At 36.7% G+C, this 18,980-nt stretch overlaps 3 protein-coding genes across 6 annotated transcripts in view; 2 read left to right on the top strand and 1 right to left on the bottom strand.

Moving 5' to 3' along the window:
• Positions 1–1,525, top strand: part of LOC115632819 (protein vein) — a 53,866-nt gene extending 52,341 nt beyond the window's left edge. Inside the window, exon 5 of the mRNA XM_030530071.1 lies at positions 1,181–1,525. Within this exon, the coding sequence (XP_030385931.1) occupies positions 1,181–1,298 (118 nt within the window). The 3' untranslated portion in view covers positions 1,299–1,525. The remainder of the gene's footprint in view (positions 1–1,180) is intronic.
• A 4,143-nt stretch (positions 1,526–5,668) lies between these two features.
• On the top strand, positions 5,669–7,475 carry LOC115632135 (microfibrillar-associated protein 1). Its single transcript, XM_030529148.1, has 3 exons — positions 5,669–5,901; positions 5,964–6,873; positions 6,931–7,475. The coding sequence occupies exons 1-3, from the start codon at positions 5,832–5,834 to the stop codon at positions 7,364–7,366; spliced, it is 1,416 nt and encodes a 471-aa protein (XP_030385008.1). The 5' UTR covers positions 5,669–5,831; the 3' UTR covers positions 7,367–7,475.
• LOC115632133 lies at positions 7,369–18,557 on the bottom strand. Of its 4 annotated transcripts, XM_030529143.1 has the most exons (19): positions 18,303–18,557; positions 18,030–18,239; positions 17,542–17,965; positions 16,120–17,481; positions 15,657–16,048; positions 15,350–15,475; positions 14,075–14,644; positions 13,669–13,938; positions 12,560–13,592; positions 12,161–12,495; positions 11,873–11,998; positions 10,897–11,475; positions 9,610–9,765; positions 8,895–9,537; positions 8,767–8,829; positions 8,668–8,706; positions 8,499–8,606; positions 7,781–8,083; positions 7,369–7,722 (listed from the first exon to the last, which is right to left on the bottom strand). In XM_030529143.1, the coding sequence occupies exons 1-19, from the start codon at positions 18,405–18,407 to the stop codon at positions 7,514–7,516; spliced, it is 7,053 nt and encodes a 2,350-aa protein (XP_030385003.1). In that variant the 5' UTR covers positions 18,408–18,557; the 3' UTR covers positions 7,369–7,513. The 4 variants fall into 4 exon arrangements, with proteins under 4 accessions (XP_030385003.1, XP_030385004.1, XP_030385006.1 ...); XM_030529144.1 differs by lacking the exons at positions 12,161–12,495; positions 12,560–13,592; positions 13,669–13,938 and having other exon boundaries at positions 18,303–18,551; XM_030529146.1 differs by lacking the exons at positions 12,161–12,495; positions 12,560–13,592; positions 13,669–13,938; positions 14,075–14,644 and having other exon boundaries at positions 18,303–18,550.
• Between the last annotated feature and the right edge of the window lie 423 nt (positions 18,558–18,980).

Below are 18,980 nucleotides of genomic sequence, written 5' to 3'. Positions count from 1 at the left end.
TGTAAAACAATCTTATTTGTTTTCTATTTCCGATCTACAGTTGGAATATGATATAGGGAATGCCACAGTCGTGTTCACTCCACAATATCTTAGAATGTTGTTCACTATTGTTTTGAGCAAAACATTTTTCGTGATTAGGCATCCCCCTGGAGTAGGGTTTCGTCAGTGATCCCAAAAATAGTTCAAGTGTTTTCGTCGTTGGTGATAAAATGCATGACAGCTGATAGAGTTCTAGGTCTTTATCGTTAGTTTCGGAGGCGTCGTATTACAGTCAGGGCTCACGCATATCCTAAAGTGAAAACTAATTGCTGGCTTGCATTTCGTGCAGCTGAAAAATCACAACACATCAAGATCCACGGCTGATCGACTGATCAGCAGCAGAACCGCCAGTCCGGGCGTACAACCGACTAACCGAAAGTACTATATACAGTCGAAATCGCTTCAAACGACATATAACAGATCAACGAAATTCTGTCATTATAACCGATTGTCGTTGTTAGTGATTTATTTTCAACGATTTAGTATAGGTAACCAAACTAGGTAGTCATCAGAATTTCGTCGTTTTAATCGGTATGTCGTTATAAGCGATGTCGTTATAGGCGATTTCGACTGTATGTAGGTATGTTTGGGAGCGAGTGCAATGTGAATTGTGTCTTTCAGCGCCTCGTTTTATACACAGTCTTCTTGTGTACACACACGAGTACATACATACATACGTATGTAGATATGTACAAGTATATGCGATTGTTCGATCTCATGTCCAAAACGAAGAAACGAAACGCATTGTGTCTACACACACACACACACCCTTTAAGATAAGGCTGCCATGAAAAATAATCCCAATTTCATTTCAATTTAGTGCACGACCATCTCCTACTGAGGTCAACTCTCTTAGCGCTCTATGTGTCTATAAGTATATCTGCGAATTTGTACTTCATTGAATTGCACATATGTACACAAAATGTTCGGGATTTGTGTTTATAGTACACCTACATACATTCATATATATATATGTATACTAAGTATATGGGTATTATTATTTTCTTTTTTTTTTGGCCAACTGCTGCAACGCAAATAAATATCATCAATTAAGAAAATACGTCATACTATATTAAAAAAAAAGGCACACACACACTCGTATATACTGTATTTTCAACATTCTTTCTTTCTACGCTTTCAGATGCCCAGAAGGATTTACCGGAGAGTATTGCGGGGATAAAACCCCAGAACATAGGTACAACAATACAATGAACAACGAATGTGGCGATGGAACGTATTTAGGAACACAATACTGCTAAAATAGGCCCTTCTATAGCATCGATTGTTTTATTTTTAAATCAAATACTACGAGTACACACAACAACTGAGCTGACTGTCCATCTCATACATGCACACATACTTATCCAATAAATCCAACAGATACTGCAACGAATATCAATATTAAATTATTGCCTGTCCTCATTCACACACACACAACCCAGACACAACAAACCAAATATAGTTTATAACAAACAACAACAACAAACAACTGAAACGATGAAGAAATATTAATAACACAAAGTACAAATACAGTATACAGTATATCTCCACACAGACAGCAGCTCAATATCTAAAATCAAAATAGAAATCAAAGGCAATAGGAAGTGAAAACACGACTCCATCCCTTCCCCAACCCCACTCCACCCCACTAGGTATATCCACGAACTCCGTGTCTATATTGATTTTGTTTTTTTTTTCATTCATAAAGCGAAATTTATTCGAGAACACATTCCAAAAAGCAACAACTTAAAGTCTTACAAATATAACTAACAGCAACAACACAGTGCGTTGTTTGTTTTCTTTTTAACTTTTTAAACATCTTATTAAATCATAATGCTTCTGAAAGAGGTATAAATAAATAAATAAAAACGAACAAAGGGTGCTATAGAAGGCTTATTTTAAATAGTTTTTATATAGGACTTTATTTTAATTTTCTTTAAAGTAAATGTTAAAAGAAAAACCAATTGATTTTCCATTTACACGCAAAAAAAACAAAACACAAAAACAAAACAAAATTATCAGCTCAATAAAGCCAGACACACACGCGAACACACAGACACACACACACACACACTTACAGATGCAGACACACACGCACACACATGCATATATGCATATCGTATATGTATATCGTGTGGGGATAACAGAGACTCAATACTAATCAGACAAATAGAATCAATTAGACTTCTACCAAATACTGAAGAACTTGTCGAATGAACATTCAAACCATCAAGTTGGCTCAGCCTACCACTCATACATACATACAAGCATATGGATTACGTTTTACAATAAACTATAAACAGAGGCTCTCTTAATTTAAATATTCTTTGCAACAATGGCAACCCACGCACTCACACAGACACACTTACACGCAACAACTGTCACCAAAATCAAAACAAAACAACAACAAAAACAAAAGAAAAAACAAATCGAGAACAAAAGTACAGTCACCAAAAATCTTCCTAACCATGTTTGTGAATAGGCTTGTGCTGAGCTTTGCTTCTATTTTAACTTCAAACCAACCAACCAACCAACAAATCAACCATATACTTTAAACTGAAGTTTAATAAACTATTTTGTTTTGTTTTCCACCTACATATTTTTTTGTAGTTTGCAAACAACAAAAAAGAAATACCAATGAATCAACATAAATACATAATAGTTCATTTATAATGTGTAAACGAAATGAATAACAAACAAATAGTTTTGCGATTAATTTAGTTGTATATTTCTACTCTAGTTTTGTCTTACTTTATACTACGAATCATTATTAACACTTTGGCTGTAGATTTAGACAAACCAACACCAATACCAATCAAGCAACAATTTCATGCTCCTGTTTTTTTTTTTAATTTTCTGGTGGTTGTTTATCAGTAATAATTCTGAAAGTTATTTCTAATGACTAATCCTTTGCGTTTCTACTGTTTCTCACTTTTGCTCCTTTCGATTTTTTTTCGCATTTTTCGTTTACAGTTGTTAATTCTTTTTTTTCATTTTTATCTTGTATTGTTGTTTTGAACTAAAAGCCAAAATCTAACGTCATTTTTTAAAAAGGATGCCAGAGAACTCTTAATGCATGAAAGAACAATTTGTTTTAAGTGTGAAGGTCCGATATTAATTCTTTGCTTGTAGTTCCCTTTCGGAAATGGTATAAGAGCAGAAATTAAAAAAAAAACTATAAGCAACCACAACAAAACAAAAACAATGATCGATTTTAATTTTATTTATGATTTAATCTCTTCACAGATATTTTGTTCCAATCTACGGCCAAATAAATGCATACCCTTTTAATGCGTAGAATATCTTTTTGAAACAAACAAACAGACAAACAAACAAGCAAACAAACAAAAGTACTCCCTGCACTCCAACGGCGACAAATGTAGTTTTTTATCGTTTTGAAAAATTACCAAATTTGTTGCACGAAACAAAGTTCAGCCCAGGCACTGTTCAAACCAACTAATTAGCTCTGAAGAGCTAGTTTTATGTCGATTATGATCATGTTGGCCCACACAGATGGCCAGAAAGCGAAATTGATAAATTCATGTAAATAATTTTTTTGCAACTACAAAGAAAGAAAAAGAAAGAACATTTTTGTTAAATTGTTAAATATGCAGACCGAACTGTTTTACTTTTCGGCGACTGTGCTCGGTGACGAAACTGAAAATTGAAAATTGAAATTTGAAAAATTGATCTGAATTTATTTATTGTACGACTTTGACACGACACGTTGCTTTTTTTATTGTTGTACCATAGACATAGAGCGGAAGTTAACTTAATAGATGAGGAGAACTTGTAATAAAATTGTGTAAATATTTCGTTTTAATTCGTTTTTAGTTAGGCATAAGTTTTATGTACATTTCAACTAAGTTATAATCTCTTTTAACCATAACTTATTGTATGTATTTAATGAGCATTAATTTAATATCTAACTGTAGACCGACTTGAACTACTACTTTTTTCGAAATACTATTTTATTTCTCCTTTTTTTGTAACAAAATGTAAAATTCAAATTTAGTCTATTATATGTTGACATCAGTTTTAATAGTACGTTAATGATATATGATATGATAATTGATTTTTAATTAAAATAAGCCCGACATTTTAATTTAAATATTGAACAAGTTATACCAAAAATACCATGTAATATAAATTTATAAATTTTAATTTTAGTTTAAACAAATGCATAAGAAAAAATTCAATTAAAAATTTTTCAAATACTTCACATTTTACCAACATAATGCTTTTAATTTTCTTCTTTCTTCTTTAAGTGCGCCACGAATAATTGTTTTTAGCGTTATTTTTTTCACAAGAAAAGAAAAAATATGAAAATACATACAAATAATTAAAATCTACAAAATAAAACCTTTTTATTTTAACCCTTATATTTATTTCCATTTCATTTCTGCCCCCTAAAAACCTCCACAACAAGGCTCTGGCTAACGGAGCCCGGTGTTGGCAGCTTCCAGTAATTATCTCGCTTGAATATTCAATATCTCTTTGAAATGCATATTATCGGTTTAAAGTGGCTTTGTTTCTATTCTCCCTGACAGACACCACACACAAAAATGGATGGAAAAGTGAACCCGAAGCTTGCGCTGACACACTCTGGATGCCAGCCACTGATGAAATGCTACTTTATATTCTCTATGAAATTACGCATTTAATTTGATCTCATGCTTAGTTTTAAAGACAGCTAATAAAGTTCGTGTATTTGTTGCAATAAACTTGTTTGTTTCTGACTATACTGTACGAGAGCGGCCGTTGGTACTTTTAGAATGGATATTGGATAATTGGATGAATATATGGAATTTGCGATACTCCCACAATACTTAAAAAATGTAAAAGAAAAAGCTCAATATTTGACATGTTGCACATTGCTTATACACATAGGCTAAGCTGTATGGTAGTATGTATGTATAGCCATGGATTGTGAAAAGCTACGCTAACCAAAGCATTAAGGAATCCTTATCAACACAGCCTGTATTCCCATTTATGTATATGGAAGTATCATACACAAATCCAAAGAGAGAAGAAAAGATAGGCGAATAAAAAACAAATATATACGATATACCATTGACCACTGTTCTTTTGGGATTTTCATCGTCCTAAAACCATCTGATTCTAACCAGTACTTACTCGGTCGCCGCTAGAAATACCCAACTAGCTTAGAATTCGACTGAATGCAGCTGTTCACAAGCAGTCATATGGTTATGAAAACAGATTTGGAGCTTTTCATAGAACCCACAAACTTCATACAGATATACGATATACCTATTTTACAATTATATTTTTACGAAGTTTGAAAACATTTGTCAAGCATGTTGCTGAAACATATACATATATTCATTTAATATGCAGACGGGTACATAATTTTTATGTTAAGCTACAAGTATTTTGTACAAGTTTTTCGAAAATATGGATTGCATACCGGTGACATTAAGTGCTTGCCGATTATTACGCATATTACACATATAAAGACAGAGATATTTGCCCGGTGTTTGACTTTTAGAACAATTATAAATATACATATTATTAAAATCATAACAAAAATTCCGTTACAGCTTAAATATCACAGTCACAGACTTAAATCACGAAGACAACCAGCGTCGCTATCGAAATAGTCACAGGAACGATTTCTCGTTATCGATGTACCGATAACAGCATGGCTACCATCAGCTGTGCTGGAACAGCAAGAAGAAGCGATATACACACAACATTTCGGAAAGATAAAGAAAACCAAGCGTTATCCATTCGCAAGAGTAAGTAAAAATTAGGACGTTTAATATTGAAAAATGAGTGCAGCCGCTGCATTATCGGGTATACAGAGTACCGCTGGTGCTGTGCCCGTACGCAATGAGAAGGGTAAGATAAATGAAAACCCGAGACCTCGTGAACCAATTCTGATTGTTGTCCTGCTACTTTAGGTGAGATTTCTATGCAAAAGGTTAAGGTGCAGCGCTACATATCAGGTAAGCGACCCGATTATGCGCGTGCTGAGTCCACATCGGAGGAGAGCGACGATGACGACTTCATTGACAATCGGCGACGCCACAAGGCGGAGCGTCACAAAATGGAACTGGCGCGGCGAGGCAGTGGCGATGAAAAGCAGCCGGAAGATGAAGAGGACAATGCTGAGGTAGACGATCCGCGACTGCGGCGATTGCGTACTCGTCCCGTCGATCAGGAGGATTTGGAACGCGAACGTCGAGAACGCCACAGGCACATCCATGAGCCCGAATTCGTGGACAGCGATAGTGAAGAAGAAGACAAAGAGCAAGCTGTCATCAATGAACAGCAGAAACGCATTGAACGTGGGACAAATAAAATCACACTGGCATCCGAATCCGACACAGACTCGGAACTAAGTGAGACCGAACTGGAGAAACGGCGCACGAAACTGCGGGCACGCATGTTGCAACAACAACGCGAAGAGGAGGTACTGCAGAAGGAAGACGAAAAGCAATCGGAGTCATCCGATTCGGAAAGCTCCGAATACGAGGAAGAATCCGAAAGTGAAGAAGACAATGAGCCACGCCTCAAGCCACTCTTTGTGCGCAAACGCGATCGTGCCACAATACAGGAAAAGGAGCGTGAAGCCCAAAAACAAAAACAACTAGAGGCGGAGGCTAAGCGGGCTGCCAAGGAGCGTAGACGCGCCACATTGCGCATGGTAGAGGATAGCGTGAAAAAAGATTTGGAGAAAATCAAGCCGGAGACGAATGAAGCGTGTATAGAGGATGTTTGCACTGATGATGATAACGACGAGCTGGAGTATGAGGCGTGGAAGCTGCGCGAACTCAAACGCATGAAGCGCGATCGCGAGGAGCGTGATATGTGAGTTGCAAGTACCAAGACTTGAGATAATATAACTAAACTTTTTTTCTCTTGTAGCGCTGAACGCGAAAAACTGGAAATTGAGCGAATGCGTAATATGACCGAAGAGGAACGTCGGCAGGAGTTGCGGTCGAATCCCAAAACAATAACCAACAAAGCGACCAAAGGCAAATATAAATTTCTACAAAAATATTATCATCGTGGCGCTTTCTATCTGGACGAGGAGAATGATGTGCTAAAACGAGATTTCGCGCAGGCCACCCTCGAGGATCACTTCGACAAAACGATACTGCCCAAGGTTATGCAGGTGAAGAATTTTGGACGTTGTGGGCGTACCAAATACACGCATTTAGTGGACCAAGATACGACAAAATTCGATTCGCCTTGGTATGCAGAGACCTCAAACAATATGAAATTCCACACGGAACGCGCCGGCGGAATGCGTCAGCAATTTGACAAGCCAACGGCCTCCAAGCGGAAGAAGTTAGAGTAACATTATCTTTATGTTTGTAGTTTATTCAACAATTTCATATAACTAGTTACAAAAAGTATGTAATATGTAATAATTAATAAGTAACAAGGAAAAAAATAGTCAAAAAGTACATTGATGATGACCATGATCACTAGTTTGCGTTAACAATCAACGCCATTGATGGCGATCCAGTTTCTCTACATCTTGGCACACAAGCGCTTGCATAATGCCCTCGGTTTTGATGACTTTAACGTTTTTATGAGTGGACAGATGTGTGGAGCGCTCATCAATAGATGCAACAACAACATAGAGCTTCATATCGTTCGATACTTGGGATGCAGTGCTGTGGACGACACCGGCAGCGTTTTTTATGATGGCTGCAATTAAAAGTATGCTGAAGTATACATTATTATCTCCCTATATATACCGACTTACCTTTCATTTCAGTGACATTTGGGTTTATGCCATCGCCTAACAAAAAGTGATAGCCAGCAAAAAGTCCCGGCTTTTCCATTATTCTTAATGGACAGAACTTAAACTTACGTTCAAAATTTTTATCGCTAAATATGTGATGTGATTCCACTGTTGTAAGGCGTGTCTTATTTATCGCATGCAGCCATGTGGAATTGAGAATTGGTTTGTTGGCTGCCACCGTTAAAAGAAATTTATAGGTGCGCTCGCCTTTATCCATGATTGTAATATCGGAATGCAGAGGATTTGTTGGAACTTCCACCACACCTTTCGGAATACAAAGAAAATTATTAAAGCATTTTCCGTAAGTAGTACAGATCAGATCTCAGAATAAAATAAAACAGAAACAAAATTCGTCGGCGAACATTCTTTAAAGCTGCCAAAACGCCGGACAACTTTTATAGAGCACTCTAAAATAATGAAGCTGTAACAGTTCGATCAAATTTGTTCAGAATTGAGGCTACTTTTTCTAATTATCATACAATGTGTAATTTCATCGAATTCAAGGTCCTTCTTCTATAATGCTCTTCATTCTTGGGTTTTGCAAGAATCGAACATTTATCCAAACCGATTTAGATGAAATCGCTTGAATCCGGATATGGAAATAATCAGCAAAATCACATGTAAGAATGTCTAGACTTAAAGTCTTGCCTCTCTTGTTAAAATCGCAAAGTATACTTACTTTTAACTGCCGATAGGCAACTGCTTAGATCTAAGAGATCACACATGGATAATGCGATTTTTATTTTCCGACCTGAGCTTCGAATTTTTTGCACATATTTGTTGATGGCTGCAAAATTTGGAACATAAATTAAACTCGAATTCCTTAACATCAGTAGGTTTATAATCACCTTGTACCGGCCCTGCAGAACTATCCTGACAACGCGTTCCTTGAGGGGATGCATTTTAAGATTGAAGATTAGGAATTTTATAGAAATTGATTTACTTACTGTTTGATTCCTCAGGCTCTGTCTTGATGGGTTCCAGTTTTCTCGCACGAAGTTTTGAAGGTGCTGGAAGATTGGGATTCATTTTTTTTTTTTTTGAAATTGTTAGAAATAGAATTTAAGCAACATACGTTCGTCCTGATCCTTACTAGCTGCAGGTAAGGGTCTACGACGCGTCGTAGTAGAATTGGCCGTCCCCGGTTTTGATGGCACTGCCTCTGCTGACTTCACTTTTTGTCTAATCGATTCGTGTTGCTTCGATCGCGTTTGAGTAGAATTTGTCTTTGGTTCTGCATCCTGTTTGTCTTTCTCCCTCTCCAAACGCTTGGATTGCGAATATTTCGAGCTCGAAACTAGTTCTGCTTCCATCGCGCTTTCCTTTATTGTTTGCGAATTATCGTTTGTCCTCAAGCGCGTAGAACGCAGGTTGGATGGGGCAGAAGTGGTATTCTGCATTTCCGGAATATCTTTTCTATCACCTTTTTTCTCATCTGCGTTTTCCGTACGTTCCCGTACGTTCATCGCCTTTGTGGACGCCATTTTCCCGCTTTTCTCAACATCATCACTTTTGAGATGCGATGCAGAATCTGGCTTCTCATTCTTAGCGTGCTTCAACCGAGACATACTATCTTTTTTAAATTTTGTCTTTTCCATGTTTTGCGATCCTGTTTCCTCTGCCGTTTTCGACGTTTTAGGTTTTTTAGATCTTCCTTCCTGCTTAGTTTTAGTCAGCTTTTCACCACTAATATTGGTTGATTTAGTGGACATGGAAACCTTTTCAAAATTATTGTAATTTAATTATTTTTCTTTTCATTATATCATTTCTGAATTTACCAATAAACTTACATTTTCTGCCTTTTCTTTAACCCTATCAAGTGCATCGCCTTTCTCACTTCTTTCTTCAGAGTTTTTATTGGACCTCGCTACTGGTGTCGTAGACTTCTTTGTTACCTCCCGGCTTTGTCTAGCTCTTTTTGTCGTTGATTCTTCGGAGGACGAATCCTAAAATCAATATTTTATATTTTAATAGGTAGATTAATTCGAATTAAATAGTTATTGAAAATGTCATTCTGTTTTTCTTCTTACATTTACAAATATGACTTACAACCACGGCGCACTGAATTATTTTTAAGTGTTATTTTTTGCTCAATCCTTGGAACACTTTTCTTCATTGTTTGGTACTTGTTTGTAAGATTCTGGTTCTTCTTCGGTTATGTTTGTTTCAATAATACTGTCTGTTTTCGTTTCCTTACTCTTTTTAAAACTTATATAATAAATTGTTACAAATATTTTAGGGTTAAGAATGTATGCCGATTGAAAGCGAAACGTTGTGTAATGTTTTAAATTTCCCCACCACTATTTAATGGTATCTCTATGTTAATTTCAATAAGTTTTATTTATCAAAAAACATTTATGCAATAATGCCGAATGAAAGTATTTATATAATAGGGTGTAAATTAAAAATCATCAGGTTTTAAAGCGAAAATTTGATCGCCTTCAAACTCCATCGTATTGAAAACAAAGGTTAGACTTGAATTTAAATTTAATGATGAACGTAAGTTTCTTGAAGTAGATCTTGAGTGTTGGTTTAAATCATGCATTACTGGTCTAATGGTTACTTGATCTGAGTTCATCAAAACCTAAGGGAGAATTAATTTTTGCATTAATACCTATGTCTCGGTTGCTATCTAAAAGTAAACATCCCATGTCACTTACAGTTCGGGGGTCTTGAATATGAGGGATTTGGGTAGTTTTCTTAGTTTTACTCTTTGGTGGCCGTCCAGGTTTACGCTTTATTGTTGCATTTTGCACAATTTCCTGATCCACGTTCGAATCTTGCTCCCTAAGAGGTTCAACACTTTCGTTTGAATTAGAAATATTTCCACGAACAGTTCTTGAACGTGAATTGTAATTTGTTTTTTTTAATTTTGTTTTCGCAGATCTGCTTTTTCTTCGCGTTAATCTTCTACTCCGTGGTACTCTCCTTATTCCCAAATTCTACATGAATACATATAATTTTTATTAGTATCTATCTAAAAATCACTTTCAGTTTTTATGATTTTTTATAATCTAAGTAGAAATTGCCAGTACCTGCTCTTAAATCGAGGCTTAACGGACATATACTTTACTTACACTATTTCTCACTTTCTTTATCTTTCCATGAGATCGTCTCTTTTCGACAGGTCTCTTATTATTTTCTACGTCCGAGGCTTCCAGTGCTGCGCTCTCGGATGGTTGGGCCGCTGCTGACATAGCTTCAGGTCTGCTCTTTGCATCAAATCCCTTTTGATCATTGCCGGTATTAGAAGTTTCCAAAATAGCCACATCAGGTGGGTTTTTAGCTGCTGTCGCAGATTGGGATCCCTTCTTCAGGTAAGGTTCCTTCTGTATAGTTTTTTTATCGAAGGCTTCAGGAACTGTAGCTTTTGATGGTTTCACGACGGGTGCCGCAAATTCCGATCTGGTCATTGCGTGGGTCCTCTTATCATTTATTGTACCCGAAGAAGTTACCAAAACTGCATCCCCGGAGGGTTTTGCCAGTGCTATCGCAGAATTGGGCCGCCTCCTTAAATTATTTTTAATTGTGTCCGAGGAGGTATCCAAGACTGTGCCCTCGGTTGGTTTCGCCGTAGGTGGAGCAGATTCTGACCCTTCAAATTGCCTTTTCTTTGGTCTACCCCTTTTTTTTGGTGGTTCCTGGAGCTGTGAAACCTAAAAATATCGGATTTATAGTTTTAATAGTCTAAAGAGGTGTTCTAGACTGTTCCCATGTATGTAATGGGAATAAAGAGGCCTAACCAGGACGTCGAGACGAATTAAAATTGAACACCAAGAACTTTACAACCATTACAGTTAGGAACAACCTTGGCATGGAGTTCCGATATGACTTATTGGTGCAAAAAGGTTAGATATCGTGTCCTAATTTTTGTTTCAAGAGTTTAGAAAAATTTCTTATTACATATATACATTTTTAAGCTTCTTTAAAATCTGTTAACTACTATTTCTAAATCAAATATCCTATTAGTTTTTTTTTATCAATCTTACTGTAACCTTTCTAGTTAAAGATAGCATAAGGAAATTTTCGTGCCACTTATAGTTTATTACTTACAATTTCCGATTCTTTAGCAGTTGGGGCCGACCGTTTTCTTTCGTTGCTTGCCGTAGTTTGTTTAGACTCTAAGTTCTGTTTTAGTTCAATTCCTTTAGATGTGGATGGGCCCTGGAATAAAGAATCCTATAAAAAAAAAGGTTTTATATAAATATCAATGTCTTTGCCTATTATTAAATTCGATTCGCAGCAATTTAATATGTAGTATTCAAATAAAGTTTTTAAAATTAAGTAATATACCATTGCATTAGATTCTAAATAATCGATGTAAATCGGATCTGCTGTTACCTCTGTTACCACTGTTACCACATCTCCATAGAGACCATTCGGAAAATATTCGAGAGATATAAAAGGATTGGGATCACGCTCATATTTTAGTACAGATTCCGCGGAACCTGATGTTATTTGGGGCATTTTACCAGATCTTTGTTCTGAATCGGCTTTGTTTTGGTTATATTTATATATAGAGCTGTTATGTTTTTTATCTATTATTTTTTTAGAATCACAATAGTCCAAAGACAAGGTAGACGTATCAGAAGTCAATAACATCTTTAATACCTTGTCGATGTCATCATTTACGTCAAGAGAATTTGCTGGAGAGTCCGGCAAGGGATCATGAATAACTGTAGATATAAGAAACATTGTACAATTTTAATTTAATATAACCAAGATTAAAAAAAAACCTACCAATGTTAGATTTAACTGCAACCTTGGGCTTCAGAAAAATCTGAGTCTCTAACATATCTTCATCGACATCGGTTCCGGCAGAACTATAAATTTGAGGCCTTACAGTTAAGGGTCTGACGCAATGGAATGGTTGCGTAGCTATAAAGTCTTGAATATTTGATACTCCACCTGAAGAGCTAGTTTCTTGAACATTTGGTAAATAGTTTTGTTTTCTAAAGCACTGGGTGGCTATGAAATCCTGCGAATTTTCCAACTGTGGGTGCTCACATAACATGCTTTCCCTTCCCCTATCACTTACAACCTGTAAAGGGTTCGCTTCATTGTGCAAACTTTCTTGAAGACTAGTCTGCTCTTTGCGTTGGATCTTTTCTTTATCGGTTGTGTCAGCCATGGATACGGATGAGGGAAAACATTGAGTTGCTATAAAACCATCAACAATTTTTGTCTGAGGAATTTTTTGCTTTCCGATAGATGACGTTTCTGCTAACTGTGACGAATTTTTAATGAAGTTGGATGTATTGACAGGATGAATGACAATGCATGACTTTTCTTTTTGAGAAATTTTCTGCATTCCGATAGCAGACGGTTCTACTAACTGTGAAGAGTTACCGATGATTTCTTTGGATGTATTGACAGGATCTTGAGAGGAAAATTGCTGCCTAATGCCTGCAACAGTTGTGTTTTCTATACCAACCGTTCCACTCAACGACAATGTTTTTGCCCGATAAAACGGTTGTGTGGCAATAAAATCCTGAATTTGAGTCTCCCCGATTGAGATTGAAGTGCTTGCATTTTTTAGAGAAGCTGCTTTCTGAACACCCTGAGCTATTATATCCGAAGGAGTTTTCAATTGAGGTTGATTATTCTCCTTGCCACTTGACGATTGTGAAACCACTGAAACCTCTGCACTTATTGGCATAAATGGCGGTGCATCGAACAAGTCAGGTGTACAGGTTCTTGAAGTAGATCTAGAGTATTGGCTTAACTCCTGCTTTACTGGTGTAATGGTTATTTGATCTGAGTTCATCAAAACCTAAGGGAGAATTAATTTTTGCATTAATACCTATGTCTCGGTTGCTATCTAAAAGTAAACATCCCATGTCACTTACAGTTCGGGGGTCTTGAATATGAGGGATTTGGGTAGTTTTCTTAGTTTTACTCTTTGGTGGCCGTCCAGGTTTACGCTTTATTGTTGGGTTTTGCACAATTTCCTGATCCACGTTCGAATCTTGCTCCCTAAGAGGTTCAACACTTTCGTTTGAATTGGAAATATTTCCACGAACAGTTCTTGAACGTGAATTGTAATTTTTTGTTTTCGCAGATCTGCTTTTTCTTCGCGTTAATCTTCTACTCCGTGATACTCTTCTTATTGCAAAAGTCTACATGAATACATATATTTTTTATTAGTATCTATCTAAAAATCACTTTCAGCTTTTATGATTTTTTAATAATCTAATTAGAAATTGCCAGTACCTGCTCTTAAATCGAGGCCTAACGGACATATACTTTACTTACACTATTTCTCACTTTCTTTATCTTTCCATGAGATCGTCTCCTTTCGACAGGTCTCTTATTATTTTCTACGTCCGAGGCTTCCAGTGCTGCGCTCTCGGATGATTGGGCCGCTGCTGACATAGCTTCAGGTCTGCTTTTTGCATCAAATCCCTTTTGATCATTGCCGGTATTAGAAGTTTCCAAAATAGCCACATCAGGTGGGTTTTTAGCTGCTGTCGCAGATTGGGATCCCTTCTTCAGGTAAGGTTCCTTCTGTAGATTTTTTTTATCGAAGGCTTCTGGAACTGTAGCTTTTGATGGTTTCACGACGGGTGCCGCAAATTCAGATCTGGTCCTTGCGTGGGTCCTCTTATCATTCATTGTATCCGAAGAAGTTACCAAAACTGCATCCCCGTAGGGTTTTGCCAGTGCTATCGCAGAATTGGGCCGCCTCCTTAAATTATTTTTAATTGTGTCCGAGGAGGTATCCAAGACTGTGCCCTCGGTTGGTTTCGCCGTAGGTGGAGCAGATTCTGACCTTTCAATCACTTTTTTCTTTGGTCTACCCCATATTTTTGGTGGTTTCTGGGGCTAAAAATATTGGTTTTATAGTTTTTATTGGCTGTACCCATTGTGTAAAAAGGTGCTCTAGAATGGTTGAATGTTCCCCTGTATGTAATTGGAATGAAGAGGCTTAACCAGAACGACGAGACGAATTAATACTGGTAAGTCAATCTGTTCGTATGTGCGACCATATGAACACCAAGAACTTTAGAACCATTACAGTTCGGAACAACCCTTGCATGTAGCTCCGATATGACTTATTGGTGTAAAAAGGTTTATATAGATATCGTATCCTAATTTTTATACTCTTTACATGAAATGTACAAGAGTATATTAGGTTTGCGCGAGCTGAAAAATTTAACAGGAGGTGTGGCTGCTTTGCATAGGCACACGAGACATATACAGACACACACAACACGCATATACATGCAAGGACATGCATGATTATTTTAAATATATGTACAGAGTATTTCAAAATCGGGGCACCCGACTCTAGCTTCTCCACTTGTTGTTTCAAGAGTTTGTAAAATTTCTCATTACATACATATATGAATTCTTAGGCTTCTTTAAAATGTGTTACCTTATCTTATATCTTATCTTATCTTATAATTACCGTACGATGATTTCTAAATCAAATATCCTATTAGTTTTTTTTTTATCAATCTTACTGTAACCTTTCTAGTTAAAGATATCATAAGGATATTTTCGTGCCACTTATAGTTTATTACTTACAATTTCCGATTCTTTAGCAGTTGGGGCCGACCGTTTTCTTTCGTTGCTTGCCGTAGTTTGTTTAGAGTCTAAGTTCTGTTTTAGTTCAATTCCTTTAGATGTGGATGGGCCTTGGAATAAAGAATCCTAAAAAAAAAGGTTTTATATAAATATCAATGCATTTGCCATTATTAAATTCGATTCGCAGCACTTTAGTAGTATTAAAATAAAGTTTTTAAAGTTAAGAAATACACCATTGCTTTAGATTCTAAATAATCTAAATTGGATCTGCTGTTACCTCGAAATTTTAACTGCATATTTCACTTACAGTTTTAGGATCTTTTTTGCTTTCGGTTACCACTGATTTCTCAACAATAGGTGTGTGCTGTTGGTCATTTAAGTTTACTAACGGAAAGACGGCATCTCCATAGAGAGCATTCGCAAAATATTCGTGAGATAAAAAAGGATTGGATTCATCCTCAGATTCAACGGAATCTGATGTTATTAGGAGCATTTTACCAGATCTTTGTTCTGAATCGGCTTTGTTTTGGTTAGATTTACATATAGAGCTGTTATGTTTATCTATTATGTTTTTAGAATCACAATAGTCCAAAGACAAGGTAGACGTATCAGAAGTCAATAACATCTTTAGTACCTTGTCGATGTCATCATCTACGTCAAGTGAATTTGCTGGAGAGTCCGGCAAGGGATCATGAATAACTGTAGATAAAAGAAACAATGTACAATTAAAATTTATTATAAACAAGATTTAAGAAAAAATAGTTACCCACCAATGTTAGATTTTACTGCAAACTTGGGCTTCACAAAAATCTGAGTCTCTAACATATCTTCATCGACATCGGTTCCGGCAGAACTATGAATTTGAGGCCTTACAGTTAAGGGTCTGACGCAATGGAATGGTTGCGTAGCTATAAAGTCTTGAATATTTGATGCTCCACCTGAAGAGCTAGTTTCTTGAACATTTGGTAAATAGTTTTGTTTTCTAAAGCACTGGGTGGCTATGAAATCCTGCGAATTTTCCAACTGTGGGTGCTCACATAACATGCTTTCCCTTCCCCTATCACTTACAACCTGTAAAGGGTTCGCTTCATTGTGCAAACTTTCTTGAAGACTAGTCTGCTCTTTGCGTTGGATCTTTTTTTTATCGGTTGTGTCAGCCATGGATACGGATGAAGGAAAACGTTGAGTTGCTATAAAATCTTCAACAATTTTTGTCTGAGAAATTTTTTGCTTTGCTATAGCTGACGTTTCTGCTAACTGTGTCGAATTCTCAATGAAGATGGATATATTTTCAGGATTTTGACAGGACGATTGCTGCCTACTTGCAATGAATGACTTTTCTTTTTGAGAAAATTTCTGCTTTTCGATAGCTGACGTTTCTGCTAACTGTGAGGAGTTTTTAATGAAGCTGGATGTATTGTCAGGACTTTGACAAGACGATGACTGGCTGACTGCAACGAATGACTTTTCTTTTTGAGCAATTTTCTGTTTTCTGATAGCTGACGATTCTACTAACTGTGAAGATTTATCGATTATTTCTTTGGATATATTGACAGGATCTTGAGAGGAAAATTGCTGCCTAATGCCTGCAACAGTTGTGTTTTCTATACCAACCGTTCCACTCAACGACAATGTTTTTGCTCGATAAAACGGTTGTGTGGCAATAAAATCCTGAATTTGAGTCTCCCCCATTGAGATTGAAGTGCTTGCATTTTTTAGAGAAGCTGCTTTCTGAACACCCTGAGCTATTATATCCGAAGTAGTTTTCAATTGAGGTTGATTATTCTCCTTGCCACTTGACGATTGTGAAACCTCTGGGTTTTCGGCAAAAACTGCACTTATTGGCATATATGGCGGTGCATTGAACAGGTCAGGTGTACAGGTTTCTAGTCGCTGATTTTCCTCAATGTTGCCAATTATATCAAATAGATCTGGAGTGCACGTTTCACGACCATTTTCACCGTCTGACTCATTTTCATTTGCCGTTGTCAAATTCAAAGAATCCGATGGCAGTTGGCCCTCGACTTTCCTGCAGTCTGTTAGGCGCTTAGTGCTATTGAATACAGTGCATTTTGAATTAGAAGTCGACCAATTTAAGGCACTCATTTCAAGGTCAGAAGCGTCGGTGGGCTCTGCAGAAATAAACGGAAGTTGTAAGGAAATTTCAATGGTGGCATGTATATTTGAAATACCCGCAGCCTGTTTTTTGTTTGAGCTGTGGAATGCCAACATGATATCGTCTATTATTACTGATGCATTTGAATCACATGTGGAATCATCTTCGTTAAACTCCTGTGTATTAATACGAAACTGTGAGCCAAATTCTGATTCCGCTTCATCACGAGTGGGCTCGCACAATTCATCTGTTATTTTATCTTTCTTGCTCTGTTGCTGGCTAGCAAACTTTATGCTGCAATCACCAAGCATATCCTGGGTTTCAGGAATATACAGTTCACCAGCAGATGTCTGTTGTGCTTGAGTTTCGGGTATGACGAAACTGTCTCCTTCGGCTGTAGTGTTGACCAGCGGCGCCTGAGTCTCGGGAATAATAAAACTATCAACTGTGGTGTTGGTGGACTTTTCTTTTCCATCTTCATAGCCACTGCTATCTTGGGCCTGCGAATCAATTTAAATAATTGAATACTACTAATACAATTACATTAGGCTTTTATCTATGTACCTTCTCATCATTTCCAACACCTTCAAAGTGTAATTTTGCCTCAACCTCACCAAATCGCAGCTCTACAAACCCAAATTCATTAGCTTGGCTTCGGTCGATTTTCAGCCCAAATACTTCCTTGCCATTAAAAAATATTTTGCCGGCACCACTTAATAAATGCACGTCGCCAGTATGTGACCAGAGCACAAAGCCGTGTATATGTTCCAATTTCTGGAATACCAAGGAAGTATTAATACATAAGTGATGTACAATTTATGAACGCACAGCGCTTACTTCATTATCAATACATAACTCCGCATGGGGACTTTTGCCGAACCGGTACGGAGAACACTGCTGTAGCTCCATAGCTTTCTGGCCGTCGACGCTAAGGCGCGCCATAATTCGCTTTCTTTAAATCTAGAGAACTGTGAAGGTGCTTTTGTTTGTTGGTTTGTTAATGCGTGGTAAACTGCTTTGGTGTTAGTGAATTTTTAAATTTAAACACGAAATCGCTAACAATCAACTGCGATAAACAATAATCATACAATCACAACAAATATAACAAAAACGAGTAAATTAATGGCAACAAATTCACATCAAAGATGTATGCGCGAGCAGAGGAATTGAATCTGCGTCGATTTTAATTAGAGATGAACAATAACTTGTAAAGTTGTGCGATATGTGCTTATCGATTTCGGAATTGCCCATCAGGCGGGATTCGGAAATCATTATTTAATTTAGTTAAATAATATCTTCACAATCTGCAGAAAAACAGAACAATAAATAATAATTATTCTGAATTTTGATTATATTAATCAAAACAATAAACTTTTTTTCTCACAATTTTGATTATTTTTTAACTGCAGAAGAAATTTAGACATTTTTGTTATTTAACTAAAAAGTTTTCCAAATAATTGGACGATAGACATACATGTATATATGTATTCGAATGGTACCTAAATAAATTCCGAT

Source organism: Scaptodrosophila lebanonensis, unplaced genomic scaffold (genome assembly GCF_003285725.1).
Source record: "Scaptodrosophila lebanonensis strain 11010-0011.00,11010-0021.00 unplaced genomic scaffold, SlebRS2 tig00001415-arrow-pilon, whole genome shotgun sequence".
NCBI lineage: Eukaryota > Metazoa > Arthropoda > Insecta > Diptera > Drosophilidae > Scaptodrosophila > Scaptodrosophila lebanonensis.
This window is presented reverse-complemented; position numbering and strand designations above follow the sequence as displayed.

Bases quoted from the DNA above. Each gene is read 5' to 3' on its own strand.
- LOC115632135 (XM_030529148.1), top strand. From the start codon at position 5,832: ATGAGTGCAGCCGCTGCATTATCGGGTATACAGAGTACCGCTGGTGCT. The intron at 5,902-5,963 runs GTAAGATAAATG...CTGCTACTTTAG, and splicing joins GCCCGTACGCAATGAGAAGG to GTGAGATTTCTATGCAAAAG. The intron at 6,874-6,930 runs GTGAGTTGCAAG...TTTCTCTTGTAG, and splicing joins GATCGCGAGGAGCGTGATAT to CGCTGAACGCGAAAAACTGG.
- LOC115632133 (XM_030529143.1), bottom strand. From the start codon at position 18,407: ATGGCGCGCCTTAGCGTCGACGGCCAGAAAGCTATGGAGCTACAGCAG. The intron at 17,482-17,541 runs GTATTTCAAATA...TTATTTCTGCAG, and splicing joins AAACAAAAAACAGGCTGCGG to AGCCCACCGACGCTTCTGAC. The intron at 9,538-9,609 runs GTAAGTTTATTG...AATTTTGAAAAG, and splicing joins TTAAAGAAAAGGCAGAAAAT to GTTTCCATGTCCACTAAATC.